The sequence below is a fragment of the Dendrobates tinctorius genome, unplaced genomic scaffold (assembly GCF_039654945.1).
Source record: "Dendrobates tinctorius isolate UK_male_01 unplaced genomic scaffold, ASM3965494v1 ptg000029l, whole genome shotgun sequence".
NCBI classification, from domain to species: domain Eukaryota; kingdom Metazoa; phylum Chordata; class Amphibia; order Anura; family Dendrobatidae; genus Dendrobates; species Dendrobates tinctorius.
The window spans coordinates 5,095,279-5,120,151 of NW_027361697.1; the positions used below are offsets into that span (position 1 = coordinate 5,095,279).

Sequence of the window (24,873 nt, forward strand, 5' to 3'; positions counted from 1 at the left end):
CACAGAGACCATGGGACGTCCCAAAGCAGTCCCTGGGGAGGGAAAACAAATATCAATCAGGCCAGCGGACTCACCACCGCTGCCTGCAGGATCCTTTTTTCCTAGGCTGGCATCCGCCGAAGCATAGGTGTGGACCCTGGAAAATTTCACACACGTGTGAAGAGATGACCAGGTTGCAGCTTTGCAAAGCTGCCGAGCAGAAGCTGTGTGATGCACCGCCTAGGAGGCACACACTGCCCGGGTAGAGTGAGCTCTAATTCCAGGAGGGACCACTCGATGCTTGACCCGGTAGGCTTCCAAAATTGCCGATCTGATCCAGCGAGCAATAGTAGCCTTGAAGGCCGGCTGACCTTTCCGCGCGTCATCTGGAATGACGAAGAGGGAGTCTGTCTTCCGCAAGGGAGTCGTCCTAACAAGGTCGACTTTCATCACACTGACCAGGTCTAGCTTGTTCAAGTAACGTTCAAGAGGATGAGTTGGACCCGGACAAAAGGACAGGAGAACAATATCCTCATACAGGTGGAAAGTGGACACCACCTTAGGAAGGAAAGAGAGCGGAGGCCGCAGGACCACCTTATCCTAATGGGGTACCAAGAAAGGGGAGCGACAAGAAAGGGCCGCCAATTCCGACACGCGCCGGATGGAGGTGATGGCCACCAGGAATGCTACCTTCCAGAAGAGAAGGGATAGAGAAACTTCCCTGAGAGGTTGGAAAGGTGGACCTTGCAGAACCTCGAGAACCAGATTAAGATCCCATGGATCCACAGGAACGCGGTATGGAGGTGCCGCATGAGCCACCACTGAAGGAAGGTCTTGACCTGCGGATGGGAGGCCTATGTCTTCTGAAACAGAATGGAAAACGCCGAAACTTGACCTTTCAAAAAGCTGAGGGCAAAGCCTGCATCAAGGCCTGTCTGGAGGAACGCCAGGACAGAAGGGAATGAAAAAGGACATGGGCGGAATGTTAATGGCCTCGCACCGAGTGAAATAAGCCGTCCCCGTACGATAATAAATTTTGGAATACGAAGGCTTCCTAGCCCGGAACATGGTGTGAAAAACCCGATCCGAAGAACCAGACCGTTTCAGAACCGCGGCCTCAACAGCCATGCCGTTAAATAGAGCGACTGAGAATTAGGGTGGCAAATCGGACCCTGAGAAAGCAGATCTGCTCTGTCTGGAAGCTTCCAGGGGGCGTCCGCGAGCAGGTTGACGACGTCCGTGAACCAAAAACTTCTGGGCCAATCCGGAGCGATGACGATGACTGGAACCCCTACCGCCTTGATTTTCTTCAACAACTTGGGAAGAAGAGGAAGGGGAGGGAAAGGATAAGGGAGCTCGAACTGAGACCAGGGAATGGTCAGAGCATCTGCGCCCGCTGCAAGAGAATCTCGGGCCCTGGATACGAACTGTGGGACTTTGCTGTTTAGGCGATCTACCTCCGGAGTCCCCAAATGACGGGAAAGCTGATGAAAGACGTCCGGATGTAAGGACCATTCTCCCGCTGCGAGACCTCGCGGCCGAGAAAAACGGCGGCCCAGTTGTGCACGCCGGGAATGTGCACCGCAGAATTACTGGGACTGATATCTCTGCCCAGTGAACAATCTTGGGCACTTCCGCTAGAGCTGAGGAATTTCGTGTCCCCCTTGGAGATTGACATATGCCCCCGCTGTGGCATAGTTCGTTTGAATACGGAGTGCAGACCCCTGAGCATTTCCCAGAGAACGAGAGACAGATAAATCGTCCGTATCTTGAGGACATTGATAGACAGACTTGTGTATTGAGTCGACCACCGACGCTGAATAGCGTGATTGCGAAACACTGCACCCCAGCCCAAAGGACTGGCGTCCGTTGTCACAATGACCTGCCCAGAGAAAGAGAGAGAGGTGACGTCAGCCACCAATTGAGGGATTGTTTGACACAGGGCGAAAGGTGAATTGGCCGATCCAGGGAAAGGACAGACCTGTTCTACCGAGACAGGATGGCTTGTTGAAGCGGTCTTGAGAGAAATGGGTAAAGGGAACCGCTTCGGCCGTTGCCACCATCTTTCCCAAGACCTTCATGGCTGACCGGAAAGATGGAATCCGTGTGCTCTGCAGTGACCGTACATCTCGCCGCAGAGAGATCATTTTCTCTAGTGGAAGAAAAACCCCGGATCGACGGGTGTCGAATAATAGGCCTAGAAACACAAGACGTAGTGTCGGAACAAGCAGGACATCGTTTGTTGACAAGCCACCCTAAATTGGACAGGGTGTAGAGGGTAGACCTTGCGAGTCTGGTGAACAAACGGAACTTTGATTAGAATGTCGTCGAGGTACGGAAAGAGGACCAGACCTCTGATCCACAACAAGGCGATCAACGCCACCATGATCCTTGTAAATACTCAGTGTGGTGGTGAGACCGAACGGCAGGGCGACAAACTGGTAGAGGTCCTGGTGAAACACGAAGTGCAGGAATTTCTGATGCCCAAAAAGGATGGGCACATGCAGATAGGCATGTTGAATGTCTATTGAGCCCATGAATTCCGGCGCTTCTATGGAAGCGATTACTGAACGAAGAGACTCCATCCTGAAATGTCGTAGGCGGTCCCTCCTGTTCAGTAACTTGAGGTCCAGGATGGGCCAGACCGCGCCGCCTCTTTTTTTTTTTTTTTTTTAAACCACAAACAGGCTTGAATAAAACCCTGTGAAACGGTTCTGACTCGAGAACGGGGACGATCACCCCGGAACTGAGGAGGGAGGCGATGGATGCAAAAAAACCCGGAACGAAGGCAGGTGTCGTGATAGTCATGCTGATGTGGACCGTCCAGTTCTGGATCTGGAGGACTGAGAGGAGTGAGACCGCCAGGAGGGAGTGGGCTTAAAGGAGACCTTCTTCCTATCCTGGCGTGCTTGCGGCTTTGTTGGTTGGACAAGGCTTCTGCCGTCGCGAAGCAGTGGAAAGACCGAAAGCTAAACTGACGCCTTGGAGGAGGTCTACGAGGCTTGGACTGAGGGAGAAGAGAGCTTGTACCTCCAGTGGCGTCTTTAATAATCTGGACCAGCTGGGATCCGAAAAGATGCGCTCCCTGAAAAGGCAGATTGGTAAGGGACTTTTCTGAAGACAAATCCGCCTGCCAAGCCTTGAGCCAAATTATACGCCGGATTGCAACAACGTTGCTAGACGCTTGAGCTGCGCAAGACGCGGCATCCAAGGAGGCTGAGACCAAATAATCCCCTGCATGGGAGATCTGGTTGGCTAGCTCGGCCAATCGCTCTGGTTGGGCCCTATCCAGAATGCCCTGGCGGAAATTCTCCGCCCAGGTAGCTATGGCGTTTGCTACCCAAGTGGAAGCGAAGGCAGGACTTAGCACCGTCGCAGCTGCTTCAAATGCTGACTTTGCTAAAGATTCTATGATCCTGTCGTTAGAATCTTTCAGAGACGCCACAACTGAAATCGGGAGGACCGTGTTGTTAGATAGTCTGGACACGGGAGTGTCAACAGCGGGGGAAGCCGACGTGGTCGGTGAGCTCTTGAGAAAATGGATACCGTGCGCCGAGGCGCTTCCCTCATTGAAAGTGCCTGGTCGGATTTACTCTTTCCCTGGTAAGACGCTTGTCAAACTCAGAGTGCCCGTCTGAACGAAACCTCCTGATCTGAGGATTTCGCAGGGGAGTCTGTGATTTCGAAGGAGTGGTTAAACGCTGCAATGAGGTTCTGAACCGTAACCTTCATGTCCGCGTCATGGTCCGAATCCAGCTCTAAAATCTCTTCGGATGGCGCGTCCGAGAACGCTTCGCCTGACTCAGGTGAGGAGGCACGGGAAGAAGACTGCTGGGACGGACTATGTGGCGAGATGGGACGAGGGGAGGATTCCGGCTGGAGAACTTGCCTGGGTCTTTTGCGACTCATGCTGGCTGGCTCAGATGGAGCCTCTTGCAACCTAGTGGATACTGAAGAAGTATCCAGGGGCAACTTATCCAGAACCGCCACTGACTGGGGAGTGGACTGACCTGAGCGAAGTTTGCGCTTGCAGAAGAACATGCAAAGAACTTGAACTAAAGTGCCCGTGGGAGCAGGGGGGCGAGCATGATCAGGCTTAGTTGTACACATAATGAGGGACAGTCACTGAAAGGAATGCCGGAAGATTGGGGGACAGGGAGGAGGGTGTCAGTCTGCCGAAGCAGAACTACTCACGGTCTGTTGTCCTGTGGATAACCCCAGTACGCGATGCTGCACAGCTCCTCTGGATTTGCAGGGTCGCAGCAGAGTGCAGTGTCCGGCTGACAGTGTCTGGTTGACAGGAGAGAAAATGGCGGCCGCCTGAGATGCACGAGAAGGAAGCGCGCTTTTCCTGATAGGATGGGCGGAGCTAACCGCCGACGCTGAACATGACTCTGCCCGCTGACAATGGTGGGCTGATCGCCGCCTCAGGGCGCCTGGGAGCAGGAGGGGAGGCGGTGGGCGGGCTTAGAACGGGCGGGAGGAAAAGCCGCCTGAGAATGAAGGAGGGGGCGTGGCCGCGACGCTGGACTAGGCCCAACACTGCCCGCTGACAATGGTGGGCTGATCGCCGCCTCAGGGCGCCTGGGAGCAGGAGGGGAGGCGGTGGGCGGGCTTAGAACGGGCGGGAGGAAAAGCCGCCTGAGAATGAAGGAGGGGGCGTGGTCGCGACGCTGGACTAGGCCCAAACTGAAGCCGGGGCCTAAATTAAGTGCGGCGGCCGCCTGTCAGCAAGGGGTGGCGCGGAGGTAACGCAGCCCGAACGCTGCTGTCTGAAGCCTGGCCGAGATGAAGAAAAACGGGCTGTGGGGCACATGCGGTGGCAGTCTGGAAGCGCGGGACGGTCGCGGAGGCCTCGCAGCACCGCCACGGCGACCGCTCCTGAAGGATGAAGCTGATGGAGGATGCGACTGGGGCCCTATACTTACCCTGTCCTCGGACCGTTCCATGGAAAACCTGTTGGAAAAAAGGTACCTTGAACGTCCTTGTAGAAGTATGTCCGCGCCTCATCCAAACCGACAGGCTCTGGTAGGCGAGTGGGTGGGAGACGGGAGACGAGGACCATCTGGATCGCTGACACGAACCCGTGCTGGCGCTGTTGGTCCTGCATCGGAGAGCTGTGAGGATACGGGGTGGCAGTACACGCCGTACTCACAGTCTCTTGTGGGACTACAGATGTGACTATTCACTCTGTATCCCTCCGAAAGATCTGAAAAGAAACGACGCACACTGAGGTAGATATGGGTCTATGAAAGACCCGTGTCCACCTCCTACTGACACTAAGGTAAACTGGATATCTTACTTCCTGTCGGTGAGGTGTATACTGCGGAGGAGGAGCTAACTTTCTTATTTGCATAGTGTCAGCCTCCTAGTGGCAGCAGCATACACCCATGGTCTCTGTGTCCCCCAATGAGGCGATAGAGAAATGAGCAATTGTAAGTACACAGTGCATTATAATATGATGATTACAATATATTAAGAGGATAACATTTTTTGATGAGCGTGCTTCCTTAATATCATTTGTGGTGGGGGGGGGTCACAGGGCCGTGGCCATCCCGACACAGCCCCAATGGGTGGGAAAATAGGACAATAGCTGTCCATGCAGCCTGCAGTACTTTGGGCCTCAGAGTGCAGCCATATTGCGCATTTGGTAAAATTTGTCAAGGTGTGGACTGAGGACCAGATGGCAGCTTTAATGGTCTGAGACAGAGACCTGATGACTGACTACCCTTGTGGAATTAACAGTGACCCAAAACTGACCTAACTTGCGGAATTGGGGCTGTTGTCTATAAGATTACCTGGTTTTCCAAGTGCATTAACAGTGCGCTCTGCTGCCGACTCACCTCTTCTCATTAGAGCCGACGAAAGAGTACACTGTCACTGTGCATTAAAAAGATTGCAGTCACAAGAACCTACTGAGCACATTTTGGAATTGACAACTGATGCATGCTCTAAAGAACAGGGACTAGCCCAGCCCCCAAAACAGACATCTTTGATGGTGCTTTGCTTCTGGGTGGGAGTAGAGGCAGTGACTGCGGCCTCTGTCCCTTAATGAGGACTCTATTAACCCCAGTGCACACTGGCATAGTCAAACAAAGCTCCATCAAAGTGAAGGTAGTGAGAGAATATATGTGGCTCAGTGGTAAGCACTGCAACCTTGAAGCGCTGGAGTCCTGGGTTCAAATCCCACCAAGGACGTCATCTGTAACGAGTTTCTATATTTTTCCCGTGTTTGTGTGGGTTTCTTCCAGGTACTCCGGTTTCCTCCCACACTTCAAAGAAATACTGATAGGGAATTTAGATTGTGAGCATCAATGGGGACAGTGCCGATAATGTATGTAACGCACTGTGGTATTAATGGCGCCATATAAGTGAGCAAAATAAAGAAAAATAGATTACATTAAAGGGAACCTGTCACCTCTTTTTTGGCCTACCAGCTAAAAATATCAGTTAATTGAGTATCAGCTATGCATTCCACAACTACGTCTGAAACCCCCTGACTCCCCATGTATCACCTATAAAAACCTTTACTGCTCCCGCGCTGTATGGTAATGTGTTCGGTCCGGTCGGCATTGCTTCTGTTCCTTCACTCCACCCTTCCTCGGCTTGCTGTACGCATTCCTTGCCGAGAATATCGCAGATCGAGTAGAGATTTCACTCGTGCACAGTATACTTTGCCCAACTGCGGGCAAAGCTGAAAAGCGGTACGGCACATGAACACCACTGCTTTTCGGCTTTGCCCGCAGTTGACAAAGCATACTGCACACACGCGAGATCCCATTTAAATGCGCACGCGCGAGATCTCTACGGGATCTGCGATATTCATGGCAAAGAATGCATACAGCAAACCAAGGAGGGAGGGGTGGCGTGAGGGAACTAAAGCAACGCCTATTATAATTGGGTCACCGAGGAGGAAAGCAAGACCAAGCTAAGCCACAGAAAACCTGAGAGGTTGGTAACTAAGCGGATTGCAGACCCCTGATCCTATCCACACAACTAGCAGTAGCCGTGGAGCGTGCCTACGATGATCCTAGACGCCTGGACACAGTCGGAGAACTAAATAAGCCTAAAGCAAGAAAGGGGAAATCTAAACTGCCCCAGGTCAGACCCCAAAGGAATAGATAGCCCCCAAACATATACTGTCGGTGAGACAAGATGAAAACACAAACGCAGGTAGGAAAATAGACTGAGCAAACGATGGGCCCCACACTAACTAGACAAGACAGGAAAGAAAAGACTGTCTGCAATCACGCAAAAAATCCTGGTTAAAAAAATGCCCAACACGTCTGATAGAAAAATACTGAAGTCACTAGACTTCGCCCACTTTATCAGTACTCAGACCTCTTTTTGCTCTGCTTTCAGAATATACCAATCTAATAAGGGACAAAAACAAACTGGCACAAACAGTAACATAAGGATGGAAATTCAGTACAGCCCCAGCCGGAGCTGGCTGAACACACAAAACTGAAATAGACAAAACCAGATCAAATGAGAACAATAGAAAAAGAACACTTAGCTGAGCATGCAGGGACTGAGCTGGAAACTAAGACCTCAGGAGGCAGGGAGTCGGCTGTCTTAAATCCAGTCAGAAACTCCAGATCTCCAGTCATCCTCCTCATTATCAGGTGGCAGGCCTCTGTTAATTAGATCAGCTCCATTACCTCCAGTAACCACCAGAGGGAGCCCAGAAAGAGAACTCGCGACCCCTCTGTCAATACAACCAGCTCCACTACCTTCACTAGCAACCAGAGGTAGGCCAGAAAGCGAATTCACAACAAACGCCCATCGGACCGGACACATTACCATACAGCGTGGGAGCAATAAAAAAGGTTTTTATGGGTGATACATAGGGAGTCAAGGGATTTCAGAAGTAGTTGTGGAATGCATAGCTGACACTTAACTGATATTTTTAGCTGGTAGGCCAAAAAAAAGAGGTGACAGGTTCCCTTTAAAAAGAGATTTATGATTTAATCAGTGTTTCAGACCACTTTTTTATGAACTGATCAGTATTGTAGCAGATGTCATTAAAGTAAGAACAAATGTGAGTGCTCCCAATGCTTCTGTGGTGCTCATTTTACAGAGTAAAGTCAGCTGTTGAACTGACAGACGGTGCTACGCATGAGACATGTATAGTCACATTTAGGTTTGGGGGATAAAGGGTCACTTTACCAGGTTTGCCCCATATGTGATAAGACCAACACTTTTCAGCCCTGATATACAGCAATCTAATATGCTGTACATATGCCCCTATTTATTATACTCACCTACAATGTGGTGGGGTCCAATGGGCGTCAGGTATCTTGGTCCGGTGCCTCCTCTCTTCTTGCGATGCCATCTTCCTAATGTGCTTCGTGTGGTTAATGTGTCCTCCATCATCCACACAGTGTCCCCGTCATTGCACTTCTGCTCAGGCGTACTGCAGTGTACCTGGGCTCTTTGGCCTATTGCTTAGCATGCACACTACAATACTTTGCTCTGCCCTCAACAGGGTAGAAAAGTATGCCTGCGATGTGGGGACACTATGTGGATGACACAGGACACGTTATCCACAAAAAGCACAGGAGGACGGCATTGCAAGAAGAGAGGAGGCATCGGACCAAGACAGTGATGCCCGTTGGACCCGAATGTCCAGTAGGCGGGCATAAAGGCATTGCAAGAAGAGAGGAGGCACCGGACCAAGACAGTGATGCCCATTGGACCCGACTGTCCAGTAGGCGAGTATAAAGGCATTGCAAGAAGAGGAGACACCGGACCAAGACAGTGACGCCCACTGGACCTGAATGTCCAGTAGGCGAGTAGATTAGTGTTTTTCTTGTCTTGCAGGTTGGATTGGGGACAGATATACAGCTTATTAGAATGGCCTCACCACATATGGGACAATCCTGGTGACAGGTTCCCTTAAAAGAGGTTGTCCACTACTAGGATAATCCCTTCTTAAACCAAATGCTATGCCACGATAAAATAAAGCCTATACTCACCTCCCGTACCAACTCCGTTCCCAAGGTGTCGGCGTTCACTCTCCCCGGGGCTGTGATGCGGTGCAATGACATGAGGCCGGCACCCAATCAGCGCTGACATCACTGTCTCCGCCTTCAGACACACTGAACATGAACAGGAAGCCAGGGCTGCAGCTGATCCTGGTTTTCCTCTTCATGTTCAGGGTGTCCGAAAGCAGAGACAGTGACGCCAGCTCTAATTGGGCGCTGGCATCACGTGTCATTCCACTGCATCACAGCACCGGTACCGTGAGTGCAAGCACGGGAGTATAAACAATTTTATTGGGGCAAAACATTTAATTTAAGATGGGGCTGTCTTAGTAGTGGACAACCCCTTTAAGACCTTGCGCATGTAACTGGATAACAGATCTACAATAAGACACCAACAAAAGCATTCAGGTTTTATCCAAATCGTGATCTGAAGAGATACAGGATGAGTGCCCGCAGCTGCATCGTGCCACAAGGACTCCACAGTAGTGTGCAATAAAAAAGATAAACTGATCAGGAGATGGTAGAAAATCTTACGATCCATCAGTGATGGACACACTGCACCGATCATAAGGTGACGGCACATCCCAGCCTTAGGACACAGGAATACTCCCTTTAATTATAATCCACATATTTTTGGTCACTAAAAACGCTATAGCGGCTTTGTGGAAAGAAAATCCTGTCCCTGTTATGAGTGATATTTATGATAAGATGATGCTACATAATTCATATGAAAAGAGCCATGAAATAGCCAATCACTATTACACAACTTATTATAAGAGGTGGAAATCTTGGTCTGGCTATATCTTGAAATTATATTATTGTCTCTCTTATGTTTTGGAATTTTCTTGTTATTACTTGATATATAATGTTATTTGAGATGCTAATGTATATCCTCAACAGCATTTAAATATGATACACATTACTGTTAAGTATGTGTATTATTTCTTTCCCCTTACCTTCCTTTCTCTGTATTGTTTTTTAATAAAGATGAACAAGCCATTTGTAATCATTCCTTTCCTTTGTGTTCAAATTTTAATAACGTTCTTTGAAAAGGAATACCCCTTTAATAACACAACATACCTCACACACAAACTTCGGACGGTTCTTATTTCCTGCCGCGCGGATGTCATAGCTTGGAGTAACTTTCTTCTTCCCGCACCAAGCATATAGAAAATTCTTTATGTCAGCCATGATGGGACAAGGACTTTCTTGTGACCTGGGAACATATAATATATATCTGTCAATACACTTAAGAGTTTATGTGATGAAAACAAGAGTAACATGAAGTGACTTAATTTTTGGTCATTGGCCTGGACACTATGTACAGTCATGGCCAAAAGTTTTGAGAATGACACAAATATTATATTTTCACATGATCTGCTGGCCTCTGGTTTTTATGTGTGTTTGTCAGATGTTTTTATCACATACAGAAATATAATTGCAATCATATTATGAGTAGCAAAAGGTTATATTGACAGTTAGAATGAGTTAATGCAGCAAGTCAATATTTGCAGTGTTGACCCTTCTTCAGGACCTCAGCAATTCTCCCTGGCATGCTCTCAATCAACTTCTGGATCAAATCCTGACTGATAGCAGTCCATTCTTGCAAAATCAATGCTTTTATTTTGTCTGAATTTGAAGGTTTTTGTTTGTCCACCCGTCTCTTGATGATTGACCACAAGTTCTCAATGGGATTAAGATCTGGGGAGTTTCCAGGCCATGGTCCCAAAAACAGGATTTTTTGGGTTGCTTACCGTAAAATCTGTTTCTCGGGGCCTTCATTGGGGGACACAGAGACCATGGGTGTATGCTGCTGCCACTAGGAGGCTGACACTATGCACAAAAAAGTTAGCTCCTCCTCCGCCGTATACACCCCACCGACCGGCAGGAAATTCCTCAGTTAGTGAGAAAGCAGTAGGAGAAGTAACGGAATAGATTGAAAACAGAACGAACAACTCAACTGTAACCAATCAACAAACATAAGAACAGGAGTTGTAGAACATGGGAGGGTGCTGTGTCCCCCAATGAAGGCTCCGAGAAACAGATTTTACGGTAAGCAACCCAAAAAATCCTGTTTTCTCGTTCGCCTTATTGGGGGACACAGAGACCATGGGACGTCCCAAAGCAGTCCCTGGGGTGGGAAACAAACTTCCATCAGGCCAGTGGACTCACCACCGCGGCCTGCAGAATCCTTCTACCTAGGCTGGCGTCCGCCGAAGCATAGGTGTGGACCCTGTAGAATTTCACAAAAGTGTGAACCGAAGACCACGTTGCAGATTTGCAGAGCTGCAGCGCGGAAGCTCTGTGGCACACCGCCCAGGAGGCACCCACCGCCCGGGTAGAGTGCGCTCTGATCCCTGAAGGAGCTGCACGATGCTTGACCCGGTATGCCTCCAAAATTGCCGATCTGATCCAGCGAGCAATAGTGGCCTTTGAGGCTGGGTGACCTTTCCTTGCACCGTCTGGAATGATAAACAGAGAGTCTGACTTCCGCAAGGAAGATGTCCTGGCTAGATAGACTCTCAATGCCCTGACCAGGTCCAGCTTGTTCAAGGATCGCTCCTGAGGATGAGCTGGGCTCGGGCAGAAGGATGGCAGAACAATGTCCTCATTGAGGTGAAACGAAGATACCACCTTCGGAAGGAAAGAGGGCGGAGGCCGCAGAACTACCTTGTCCTGATGAAGTACCAAGAAGGGAGAGCGGCAAGAAAGGGCCGCTAATTCCGACACACGTCGGATGGAAGTAATGGCCACCAGAAAGGCCACCTTCCAAGAAAGGAGGGCAGGGAAACATCCCTGAGAGGTTCAAAAGGAGGACCTTGCAGAACCCCAAGAACGAAATTAAGATCCCAAGGATCCACGGGCGCTCGGTACGGAGGAACCGTGTGAGCCACACCCTGAAGAAAGGTTTTGACCTGGGGCCGGGAGGCCAGCATCTTCTGAAATAAAATGGACAGTGCCGAAACTTGACCCTTAAGGAACTGAGAGCAAGCCCCGCATCCAGCCCTGTCTGAAGAAACGCCAGAACAGAAGGAAGCGAAAAAACCATGGCTGCAATGTCATTGGCCTCACACCAGGAGAAATAGGCTTTCCAAGTACGGTAATAGAGCTTGGAAGAGGAAGGCTTTCTGGCGCGGATCATGGTATGAATCACTCGATCAGAGAATCCTGCCCGTTTCAAAACCTCGGTCTCAACAGCCACACCGTTAAATTGAGCGACCGAGAATTGGGGTGGCAAATCGGGCCTTGCGACAGCAGATCTGCCCTGTCGGGAAGCTTCCAGGGGGCGTCCGCGAGAAGGTTGACAATGTCCGCGAAGCAAGACCTTCTGGGCCAATTCGGGGCGATGAGGACGACTGGAATCCCTTCTGCCTTGATTTTCTTCAACAGCTTGGGAAGAAGAGGCAAGGGAGGGAACAGGTAGGGGAGCTCGAACTGTGACCAAGGAACGGCCAGAGCGTCGGCGCCCCCTGCCAGGGGGCCCCCGAGACCTGGACACGAATTGTGGTACCTTCCTTTTGAGGAGAGACGCCATGAGGTCTACGTCCGGGGTTCCCCACCGACGGCAGAGGAGATGAAACACCTCCGGATGTAGGGACCAATCCCCTGCCGCGAGACCCTCGCAGCTTAGAAAATCGGCGGCCCAGTTGTCCACGTCGGGAATGTGAACCGCGGAAATTGTTGGAACGAAGGTCTCTGCCCATTGAAGAATTCTGGACACTTCCGCCAGGGCTGAGACACTCCGTGTCCCCCCTTGTCGGTTGATATACGCCACCGCTGTGGCATTGTCTGTTTGAATCCTGACAGGCAGGCCCTTGAGGTGCTGTTCCCAGTGGACGAGAGCCAGAAGGATCGCTCGTATCTCTAGGACATTGATCTGCAGAGCTGATTCCTTAGTCGACCATCGACCCTGAACAGTGTGATTGCGGAACACTGCACCCCAGCCGATGAGGCTGGAGTCCGTTGTGACAATCTGGGAAGAAAGGCCCGCCCCGAGAGAATGAGGGGAGACGTCAACCACCAGTTGAGAGACTGCTTGATCCGGCATGAAAGACGAACCGGACGATCCAGAGACAGAGCCGACCTGTTCCACCTGGACAAAATGGCCTGCTGGAGGGGCCTGGCGTGAAAACTGGGCAAAGGGAACTGCCTCTATTGCTGCCACCATCTTCCCCAGAGTCCTCATGGCTGTCCTGAGAGATGAAAACCGTGCGATCTGTAGTGATCGGACGCCCTGCTGCAGGGAAAGAATCTTGTCTTGTGGGAGAAATACCCTTGACCGACAAGTGTCGAAAAGAAGGCCCAGAAACACAAGGCGTTGAGTAGGGATCAGACAGGACTTTTCCGGTTGACGATCCACCCAAAACTGGACAGGGTGTCTAGAACGATCGCCACACTTAGGCGGGCCTGATGAAAGGAGGGAGCCTTGATCAGAATATCGTCGAGATACGGAAAAACAAGACCTCTGATCCTCAACAAGGCCATCAACGCTGCCATAATCTTCGTGAAGACCCTGGGAGCGGTGGCGAGCCCGAAAGGGAGCGCGACGAACTGATAATGTTCGTGGTGAATCGCAAACCACAGGAACTTCGGATGTCCGGGAAATATGGGCACGTGTAGATAGGCATCTTGGATGTCTATGGAACACATGAATTCCTGCTCCTCCATGGAGGCAATCACCGAGCGAACCGACTCCATCCGGAAGTGGCGGAGGCGAACTCTCTTGTTGAGTAACTTGAGATCCAAGATGGGTCGAACCGCCCCGTCCTTTTTCGGCACCACAAACAGGTTTAAATAAAACCCTGTGAATCGTTCCGATTCGGGAACGGGCACAGTCACCCCGGAGCTGAGGAGAGAGGCGATGGCCGAACCGAACCCCGGGATCAAGGCAGGATCCCGTGGCGGACGGGATTGGAAGAAGCGATCCCGTGGAAGAGAAACGAACTCTATTTTGTATCCTGTCGATACAACCTCTCTGACCCAAGCGTCCTCTACTGAGGCGAACCAGACGTCGCTGAAGAAAAGAAGTCGACCTCCCAATTGGAAGGGACCCACGGAAGACCGATGATAGTCATGCGGACGTAGACCGTCCAGATCTAGATCTGGGTGGTCTTCCCTGGGAAGAGTGGGACCGCCAGGACGGAGTGAGCCTGAAGGAGACCTTCTTTCTTTCCTGACGTGCTTGTGGCCTTTGCTGGTTGGAAGGGTTTTCCGCCGCATTGAAACGGCGGAAAGACCGAAAGGGACGGAACTGACGCCTTGGAGGAGGTCTGCGAGACTTGGATTGGGGGAGAAGAGAACTCGTACCTCCGGTAGCGTCCTTAATAATCTGGTCCAATTGGGACCCAAAGAGACGCACTCCTTGAAAAGGCAGATTAGTCAGACTTTTTAGAGGACAAGTCCGCCTGCCAGGCCTTGAGCCAAATTGTACGTCGGATTGCCACGATGTTGCTTGACGCCTGAACCGCGCAAGATGCGGCATCCAAGGAAGCAGAATGCAGATAATCCCCCGCATGGGAAATCTGATTGGCGAGATCGGCCAAATGCTCCGGTTGTGCCTTATCCAGAATGCCCTGCCGAAGGTCCTCTGCCCAAGCGGATATAGCCTTTGCTGCCCAAGATGAAGCAAAGACTGGACATACCGCCACAGATGCCGCCTCGAAGGCAGACTTTGCTAGGGATTCTATGATTCTGTCATTAGAATCTTTTAGAGACGCTACACCCGACAGCGGAAGAACAGTATTATTAGAGAGTCTGGATACGGGAGGGTCCACTGAAGGAGAAGCGGCCCAGTTGTCCGTGAGCTCTTTAGCAAACGGATACAGCACGCCGAGACGCTTTCCTCTTTGAAAGCGTCTAGTCGGATCTTCCCTTTCCTTGGTAAAAATCTTCCCAAACTCGGAATGAAAGGGAAACACCCTGGAACGTGTTTCCGCCCGTCTGAACGAAACCTCCTGATCTGAGGATTTCGCAGGGGCGTCAGTGATGTCGAAGGTATGGTAAATCGCGGCAATGAGGTTCTGCACCGTAACCTTCATGTTCGCATCCTGATCCGAATCCAGCTCTAAGACCCCTTCAGATTCCGAAAGCGCTTCACCTGACTCGGGAGAGGAGGCCCGAGAGGGAGACTGCTGGGGAGTATGGGGTGAGGTAGGGCGAGGAGAGGACTCCGCCTGGAGATCCTGCCTGGGTCTCTTGCGACTGACACTGGCTGGCTCAGATGGGACGTCCTGGGACGTGCTAGGTCCCGCAGAAGCTCCCAAGGGCAACTTATCCAGAACGGCTACTAGGGACCGAGACACCTTGGTGAGGTCTGCCACCGACTGTGATAGGGAGGAGGCCCAACCCGGCAAGGGGGGCTCACTCACCCCTGGGGCTTTGGATGGCTCCTGAGCGGCGTCGGGCTGTGCAGGGGAGGGCCGAAGAGCGGGTACGATCAGCCGTAGGGATAGACATTGTGAAAAACCTGAGGTAGTGCCGGAAGGTTGGGGGACAGAGGGCGGAGAAGGGTCTGTCTGCCGTGCAGAACTACTCACGGTCCGGTGTCCCCAAAAGCGATGCTGCTCGACCTGTCCGGGGATGCAGATCAGGGAGAAGTCCGGCTGGCCGTCCCAAAGAGGCAAAAAGCTGCTTGCAGAAACTGCACAGGGGCTGGGGAGCCTCTCCAGCTGCGTCCGGCTGGCAGGCTGTGAAGATGGCGCCTGCCTGTAGAAAAGCGCGGGTCCCGGGGAAGGGCGGTCCTCGCAGGGTTAATAATTGCTGCCCTCTAGCCATATGCTGGGCAGGAGAGGGAAAGGCGGGGGGAGGGCCTGGGGAGAGCGGGAGTGAAGCCCGCTTAGTAGAAAGGGGCGGGGGGCGTGGCCGCGACGCTGCGGTAGGCCCGAACACAAGCCGGGGCCTAAATTAGTTGCGGCGGCCGCCTGTCAGCAGGGGGTCTGCGCGGAAGACGCGTCGCAACACCGGGCCGCGTCCCTGCCCAGAACTGCTCGACCCCAGCGCTACCCCTGCCAAGATGGAAAAAAGGGGGAAGCACAGAACGAGGCCCATGAAGACCCGGGGCCTGCATGGATGCGGTGACCGTGGGGGGATGCGGGGCGTGCAGGGACCATAACGTGGTCCCCCTGGCGACCGCTCCAAGAGAAAACGCCGGGGGAAGACTGACATACTCACCCAGGCAGGGGGCCTTACAATAAAGGTACCTGAAAATCCCACGCTGTCTGTCTCTATGAAATCCGCGCCTCATCCAACCTTCAGGCTCTGGTAGGCGAGATGGTGGGAGGCGGGGGGCAAGGACCGTCCGTGCGGCTGGCACCTACTTGTGCGAGGCTCCTGGTCCTGCTCCGGAGACCTATGAGGATACGGGGTGGCAGTACACGCCGTACTCATAGTCTCTTTGTGGGAGTACGGATGTGACTGTTCACTCCGTATCCCTCCGGAACCTGCAAAGAAACGACGCACACTGAGGTAGATATGGGTCTAATAAAAGACCCGTGTCCACCTCCTACTGACACTAAGCTAAACTGAGGAATTTCCTGCCGGTCGGTGGGGTGTATACGGCGGAGGAGGAGCTAACTTTTTTGTGCATAGTGTCAGCCTCCTAGTGGCAGCAGCATACACCCATGGTCTCTGTGTCCCCCAATAAGGCGAACGAGAAATCTCTGTTTTGTTCCCTGAGCCATTTAGTTATCACCTTTGCTTTATGGCAAGGTGCTCCATCATGTTGAAAAAGGCATTGTTGATCGCCAAACTGCTCTTGGACGGTTGGGAGAAGTTGCTCTTGGAGGACATTCTGGTACCATTCTTTATTCATGGCTGTGTTTTTAGGCAAGACTGAGAGAGAGCCCATTCCCTTGGCTGAGAAGCAACCCCACACATGAATGGTTTCAGGATGCTTGACAGTTGGCATGAGACAAGACTGGTGGTAGCGCTCACTTGGTCTTCTCCGAATAAGCCGTTTTCCAGATGTCCCAAACAATCGAAAAGGGGATTCATCAGAGAAAATGACTTTACCCCAGTCCTCAGCAGTCCACTCCCTGTACCTCTTGCAGAATATCAGTCTGTCCATGATGTTTTTCCTGGAGAGAAGTGGCTTCTTTGCTGCCCTCCTTGAGACCAGGCCTTGCTCCAAGAGTCTCCGCCTCACAGTGCGTGCAGATGCACTCACACCTGCCTGCTGCCATTCCTGAGCAAGCTCTGCACTGCTGATAGCCCGATCCGCAGCTGAAACACTTTTAAGAGACGGTCCTGGCGCTTGCTGGTCTTTCTTGGACGCCCTGGAGTCTCTCTCCTTGAAGTTCTTGATGATGCGATAGATTGTTGACTGAGGTGCAATCTTTCTAGCTGCGATATTCTTCCCTGTTAGGCCATTTTTGTGCAGTGCAATGATGACTGCACGTGTTTCTTTAGAGATAACCATGGTTAACAGAAGAGAAACAATGATGCCAAGCACAAGCCTCCTTTTAAAGTGTCCAGTGGTGTCATTCTTACTTAATCATGACAGATTGATCTCCAGCCCTGTTCTCATCAACACCCACATCTGTGTTAATGGAGCAATCACTGAAACGATGTTAGCTGGTCCTTTTAAGGCAGGGCTGCAATGATGTTGAAATGTGTTTTGGGGGATAAAGTTCATTTTCTAGGCAAATATTGACTTTGCAAGCAATTGCTGTTAAGCTGATCACTCTTTATAACATTCTGGAGTATATGCAAATTGCCATTAGAAAAAATGAAGCAGTAGACTTTGTAAAAATTAATATTTGTGTCATTCTCAAAACTTTTGGCCATGACTGTAGAATGCAGGACCTTACGTATGGCAGCCTGTATTCTGCAGCATCCAATGTTGGCGTCATTGATACATATGCCTCTGTTTGTTGGCCCTTAATATATTCCGAATATGTGACATTTATTTATGTGACATGGTGGGTGCGAGGGTATGAAGCGGGCTGAGGAGCTCACTCCATACATGGCGACTGTGCTACACAATCAGCACCTGCCTCTAACAGAAGCGATCCGATCTAGACAAGATGGTTATCGTTTATACACTTAATGGGAATCTGCCACCTAGTTTGAAAGCTACATGATGTATTGGCAGAGACCTCAATTCCAGCTATGTGTCACTTACAGGGCTGCTTGCTGTAGTTTTGATAAAAATTAGTTTTATCAGCAGGAGATTATCACTAGAGGACTAGTAAACCTACTGCCATGTAGTCCTCCATATTCCAGAGCTCTGCTTAACCCCACCCCTGACATTATCAGCTTTCTGCCTATGCGCAGTGTACACCGAAAGTAGCCAATCAATGGTGTTGGCAGGGTTATAGAGGGTTCAGCATTCAGAGGACTGGAAGATCTGCAGCAGATGAATCAGGGTGTTTATCAAAATAGCAGCAACCGGGCCAGTAAGCGACACATCGCAGAAATCAGGATCTCTGCCCCTTCATCATGCTGTTTTTAGATGGGATAGCAAAAACCTGCTGGCAGATTCACTTTAAAGAGAACCTGTCACATCGGATAACGCTGTTAACTTGCAGACATGGGATTAATCTTCAGGTTAAAGTTTTAGAAAGGTGCCTGGCTGTTGGGAGAAAATTAACTTTCTCCCAGGAGCCACCAGCTTTCAGTGCCAGGCTAATTTCTAACAATTAAAATGCATATTAACCCTATATCTGCGGGCTAAACTTGTTAACCGTCCTGACAGGTTCCTTTTAAATACCGATGGCGATCTCTGACATCATCATTTAGAGGGAGAGATGGTGTCTTACAACCTTCCGAAGTCCATCGCCTGCCATTATTGAAAACACAGGCTAAGCTACCAGGCCCAAGTTGGTTTCTTATTTGGCAATTTTATTCTTTTCTGTTTTTTATAGGTTTAACAAAAAATAAGCATAACTAACAGCATACAATGCAGCGAGGTACCCTGATGTGAATACACTTAAAACAGCTACAAAAATTATAAAACTATAACAAAAACGGGCATCAAAGTGGGCACCAAAGGATGTTACTGAAAGGGTTAAATGACTCTGGCCACTGATATCACATTACAAACATGGAACAGGGAGCCACATATTAAAACCAGGTCTCTCCAGCCTGTCCCAAATGGGTTCTAGGCATCAGAATTGGCATCAAATTGGGCAAACAGCCCATTCTCACAAATTTGAATAAGTAACTGATGTTTTTAAGGGGTTAAATGACTTTGGGCCACTGATCTCATATTAAAGGGAACCTGTCACCCCCCCCAGGGAGGTTTTAAGTAAAAGAGCCACCTTCAGCAGCACGAAGGCTGCACTCTGTGAAGGTGGCTCTTCTGTTTCTAATCCCTTGTAACGCCGAAATATTGAGTTATATAAATTGCTCGCCATACCTGTATTGAGTCCCATAGGTATGGTGTGTCCCCCTGTATGAGCCGTCGCCCAGCCATCCATCATCCCCCTGTTGTGTCTGTGCGCCGCCTCCTCCTGTTACATGCCGGCGCCTGCGCTGTGCCAACAGTTCTCGGGCATGCGCAGTGCGCGTTGCCCGGGGACTGACATCAGGCTACCGCGTCTGCGTGTTTCGGAGGCCCCAGATCCCGCTCGCAGTGTGTTATGATGTATTCACACTGCGTGGCTGGGAATCTATAGCTGCGCCTGCCCCCAGCTATAGTGAACTGTGTGTGCGGAGATCAGATGGCAGGTCAGCTCATAAGACGCTGCAGAGGGAGGAAAGAGACGAGGGAGATAAGGGCAGGCGCAGCTATAGTTCCTCACTGCGCAGGCACCAGATTCCTAGCCTCGCAGTGTGAATACATCATAACACACTGTGGGGCGGGATCTGGGGAGTGATAGCCTGATGTCAGTTCTTAGGCTACTTTCACACATCAGGTTTTTTCCGACAAGCAGGATCCGGCTATTTTTTTTTAAAAAAAAACGGATCAGGCTAAGTCTGCCGCCAGTTCTGGTTTTGTCTCATTGAATTGTATTAGCGCCGGATCGCGACGCATGGCCTTCTGTTTCTTCCGGTTTCTGCCAGATCTGGCAAAAATTTTGATTCTGGCAACTGGAAACGTCTCAAGTAACGGTTTTTTGTCTGCGGCGAAAAAACGGACAGCGCCGGATCCCAGCTTTTTACTACAATGCAAATCTATCGACGCCAGATCCAGAAAAAGACGGATCCGGTTACCGGATCAGTTTTTTTTTTTTTTAAGTCTGAGCATGCCCAAATTCAATGGGCCAACCCCTAGGAAACAGATATGGTGAGGCCCTCATCCATTACCAGCCAGCTAGACAGTTCCGGCAGAAAAATGGATCCGTTTAATCAGTTTTCCACAATTTACGTCGGATCCGGCGCGACACCGGATCCTGCCTGTCAGAAAAAAAACCTGATGTGTGAAAGTAGCCTGAGGCTATGTGCCCATGTAAGCAGAATTTTCCTTAGCAAAACTGGACTCCTCATGAAATCCGCTTTTTCTCTCTCGCTTTTTATTGCAGTTTTTTGTGTTTTTGTTTTTTTCCGGAGCATCCTAATACAATGAACATAGTGGCAAATCCACAGATTTTCAGCAAAATTAATGAACATGCTGCGTTTTTTTTCGCGGGAAAAAACACAGCATGGGCACAAAAATTGCGGAATGCATTCTAATAATGGGTTGCTTAATGTATGCGTTTAAGCGTTTTTGCAGGGGAGGGGAAATCGCTAAAAAAAACGCAAAAGATCCTGAACGTGGGCGCCTTAGGCTGTGTGCCCACGTAAGCAGTTTTTTCGCGTTTAAGCGTTTTTACCAGCAAAAACGCTTAAAAATCGCTCAAAAGAAGTATCCTATTCATTTTAATGTATTTTGCACTTTTTGTGCATATTGATACATTCTTTTTCTGCGAAAAAACAGCTTCGCAGTAAAAAAACGCAGCATGCTCATTAATTTCACGGAAAAGTCTGCGTTTTTACGTATATTTTCTGTGTCTGGAGAAGCGCGGAAAAAAATGTATCCTAAAAATGCGCGTTTTCTGGGAAGGAGTCCGGTTTTCATGCAGAAATTTTCTGCATACCTGGGCACATAACCTTAGTGTTGAGATCAGTGGCCCAAAGTCTTTAAACCCCTAAAAAACATCAGTTACCGTATTTTCCGCTTTGTAAGACGCACTTTTTAAATGGGGGTGCATCTGACAAAGTGGATATACCTAACCCCTGCGGCCTACACCCGGTAAGTGTCGGCAGAGCCCCGGGCTGCTGCACAGACCCCCCCTGGCAGCAGCACAAGCCCCCCTGATAGCAGCACAGATCCCTGGCAGCAGGACAAGCCCCCCTGATAGCAGCACGAGCCTCCATGGTAGCAGCACAGACCCCTGGCAGCAGCACAAGCCCCCCTGATAGCAGCACAGATCCCTGGCAGCAGGACAAGCCCCCCTGATAGCAGCACGAGCCTCCATGGTAGCAGCACAGACCCCTGGCAGCAGGACAAGCCCCCCTGATAGCAGCACAAGCCCCCATGGTAGCAGCACAGACCCCTGGCAGCAGCACAAGCCCCCCTGATAGCATCACGAGCCCCCCTGGCAGCGCGCTGCACATCGGAGCACCCTCTCATCCCTTCCTGCGGCCTGCAGTATCACCCCACGCCTGCCTCCTCCAGCAGCGACCCTGGGACCCCGCTTCACCGCAGCCACCACCCCCAGTAAGCAATAAGACACCTGGATTATAAGAGGCACCACCATTTTATTAAAAAAAAGTTATTTCCTATTTTTCTCCTCAAAATTTGTGGTGCGTCTTATAATCCGGAGTGTCTTATAAAGCGAAAAATACAAAATCTGTGAAAATCGGTTGTTTGTGATGCCAGTTCTGATGCCCAGAACCCATTTGGACCAGGCTTCAGGGTCCTGGGTTTTATGCGGAAAATCACTGTGTATTCTTAGTTTTAGATCACTGGCCCAAACTCATTTAACCCCATAAGAACACCAGTTACTTAGTCAAATACCAAAATCGACTGTCTGCCCACTTTGATGCCAATTCTAATGCCCAGAACCCATTTGGGCCAGGCTAGAGGGACCTGGGTTTGATGCGGGGCACCAATGTCTGTGTATTCTTAGTGTGAGATCAGTAGCCCAAAGTCATTTAACCCTTTCATTAACACTCTTCAGTCCCCACTCTGATGCTCATTTTTGTGTCAGTTTTATAATTTTTGGAGATGTTTTTAAGTGTATTCACATCAGGGCACCTCGCTGCATTGTATGTTATTATTGTGATGCTTATTTTTAGTTGTTAAACCAATATAAAAAAAATATGAAAAAAAAAATTGCCGAATAAGAAACCAACTTCAGCGTCGTGGCTAAGCTGCAAAAGGAGATCATTTTTTTTCCAATGCAATACTGATATGCGGGTGCTAGTGTCTTATGGGGACTAAAGACGTTAAGGTTTTTATTTTTTAGAGAATATATATTTTAAACACACGAGAGCGAGAAAAAGAGCAACACATATGGTATATACTTAAAGAGCGAGAATCAGAGCGCAAAAACACTATCAATAAAAACCGTTCATCACGAAGGGGAAAAAAAAACAACATGAGTTGTCGCATCTCCATTGATCACACAGGTGACGCGTTTTAAGATTTCTGCTTGCAGTCACTGAACGTAGCACGAGGCTTCGCCACTATTACCGATGACTATGATGGCGCAGAGATCGCAGCGGCAACCACGGGTCACACACGTATGATGGCGCTCTGTACCACGCTCTGGTATGTGTTGCTGCTATAAAAGCAATTGGAGACCATAACAACAAAGCACCGAGATCAATGGGGACAGCAACTGACCCAGTCAGGGAGGTCGCACTGCACCTGGCACAAAAGGGCTGATAACAGGGAACAAAAGCGCTTCAGTCATACAGAAGCACATAACGCACATATGTGACCAGGGCCTGCAGGGAGATGCGGCACATCCACAACGCAGACATATGGCAGCAGGACGGCGTCACCACCATTACCCTATACATGTGACTATGGAAAAGTCACTCTCCGCACAATAACACAGGCTGGAGAATCCTCCGTTCTACTATTTATTTGCCGGTCACGATATTTATATAGAACCGCCACTCACCGGGATCTCCGCGTCTCTTCCGTCCGCACCACACAGGCCGCTGGTCACAATACACAGCCACGAACAAAATGGCCGCGGAGATACCACACATAAGCGCCTCACCTCTCGTCAAAACGACCTGCGCATGCGCCAATACACAATGACCAATCATGAAGAACCATGAACCGGAAGTTGTATTTTTCTGCTGAGAACGTTTGGCGCCATCTTTGAATAGGGCACCACTGCCTTTGAATAAATAGAGGAAGAGGTGGGAAAAAATAAAAACAGTTGAAAGAAAGAGCGTGCATTTTAGTTTCTACACAAGAACTGTATGTTTTAGACGGGAAGTTGTCTTGTGCAGAGAGTTTGGGCATACAAAACCTTAGGTAATTCGTTGTTCACAGTAATAAATCAGAAACTATTAATAAGGCTGGGGTCACACTGCGTTATGGCAGTCCGTTAACGCTGCCATAGACCCCCATTATGTGGTGCATTGCGACGTATGCCGTAAGGCCAGGTTCACATAGTGTTAACACAGCCCGTTCAACGCATAGCATAACGCGATATGCTTCATCAGCGCTAGGGGTGACGGAGCCTCAGACGCTACAGTCCGAGACTCCGTCAGTGGATAACGGCACGTCGCGAACGCATGCCGCTTTACGGCATACGTCACGATGCGCCACATAATGGGGGGTCTATGGCGGCGTAAACGGAAGCATCAGTGCTAGCGGTATAGCATTAACGCAGTCCGTTAACGCTATGCGTTGAACGGGCTGTGTTAACGCTATGTGAACCTGGCCTTACCACAGAAAAACACCTCAGGTGACCCTCCAGCTGGGAATAAACTTGCGGGGATGTTGTAGAACTGCTTAGGGTTTGTGCACACCATGAGATTTTTTCACACAGATTCTGAATGGAACCCGCCTGAAAAAGTGCAAAAAAAACCCCCAGCCAATGGCAAAAAGACTCGCTGTGCCCATGTCGTGGTTGCAGGAACTCGGCTTTTTACTGCTTCAGGCTTAGCGAGCGAAAAAAGTGGCTAAAAGTAATAATCCCACTGCTCCATTCTTCTGGCGGTAGCAACGGCGTCAGAAAAAGACTCTTCAGGCAAAACAACAGTGTTTCTCTGTCGCTTCATTGGGGGAGACAGGAGACCATGGGTGTATGCTGCTGCCACCTGGAGACTGACACTAAGGAAAAAATGTATCTCCTTCCCAGCAGTGTACACCCCACCGAAAGGCAAGGAGCTAATCAGTTTTTCCTTAGTGTCAGTAGGAGGCAGACACAGGGCTGTATTCAGCCCCATTACTTCCTTAGGTTCCCTTGCTGTGTTTTATTAATCATTTTGCTTTGTTTCTCACCCTGTGACTCTGCCAACCTAAGAAACCAAGAAAACAGTGTGATCCACATAGGTAGGTTGTGGTCTGCAAGGCAGGACTCTACCCCCCTAACACATCAAGAGTGTCTTGTGGCGGCCCTGGAGGACCTTCCTAGCCAACCCATCCCTGACCGTTTGTCCACCACAGCGAGACGGTGCGGAGAGGAAGACGGACCCTTTTTCCCAGTGACCCTTTCCCCCATCACCTGTGGCTCCTTATGCCGTCTTCTGCAATGTCAGAGTGGACCACGATTTTGCATGGCGGAAGACTACCCATTCCAGCGATCTCCACACCTGGGGCTCCTGATGCTATCTTCTGTACTGTGAAGAAGTCGGGACCACAGCGGGACCCAGCTCTTCACAGCGACGGGCGATCAAAGACAGGAATCCCTTAAGGAGTGCTCCTCTCATCTAATGTGGAGCTTCCTATTCCGCTTCCTTATCTCTCCGATCCTCAGTTTACGGGCACATACCACCTCCCCGGCTCTGGCCCTCA

General features: G+C 50.2%; 1 protein-coding gene across 1 annotated transcript in view; it reads right to left on the reverse strand.

Moving 5' to 3' along the window:
• DHX9 (DExH-box helicase 9) overlaps positions 1-23,171 on the reverse strand; it is a 111,028-nt gene extending 87,857 nt beyond the window's left edge. Inside the window, exons 1-2 of the mRNA XM_073571335.1 lie at positions 23,021-23,171; positions 10,047-10,182 (exon numbers count right to left, since the gene is read on the reverse strand). Coding sequence (XP_073427436.1) covers positions 10,047-10,157 — 111 coding nt within the window. The 5' untranslated portion in view covers positions 10,158-10,182; positions 23,021-23,171. The remainder of the gene's footprint in view (positions 1-10,046; positions 10,183-23,020) is intronic.
• Between the last annotated feature and the right edge of the window lie 1,702 nt (positions 23,172-24,873).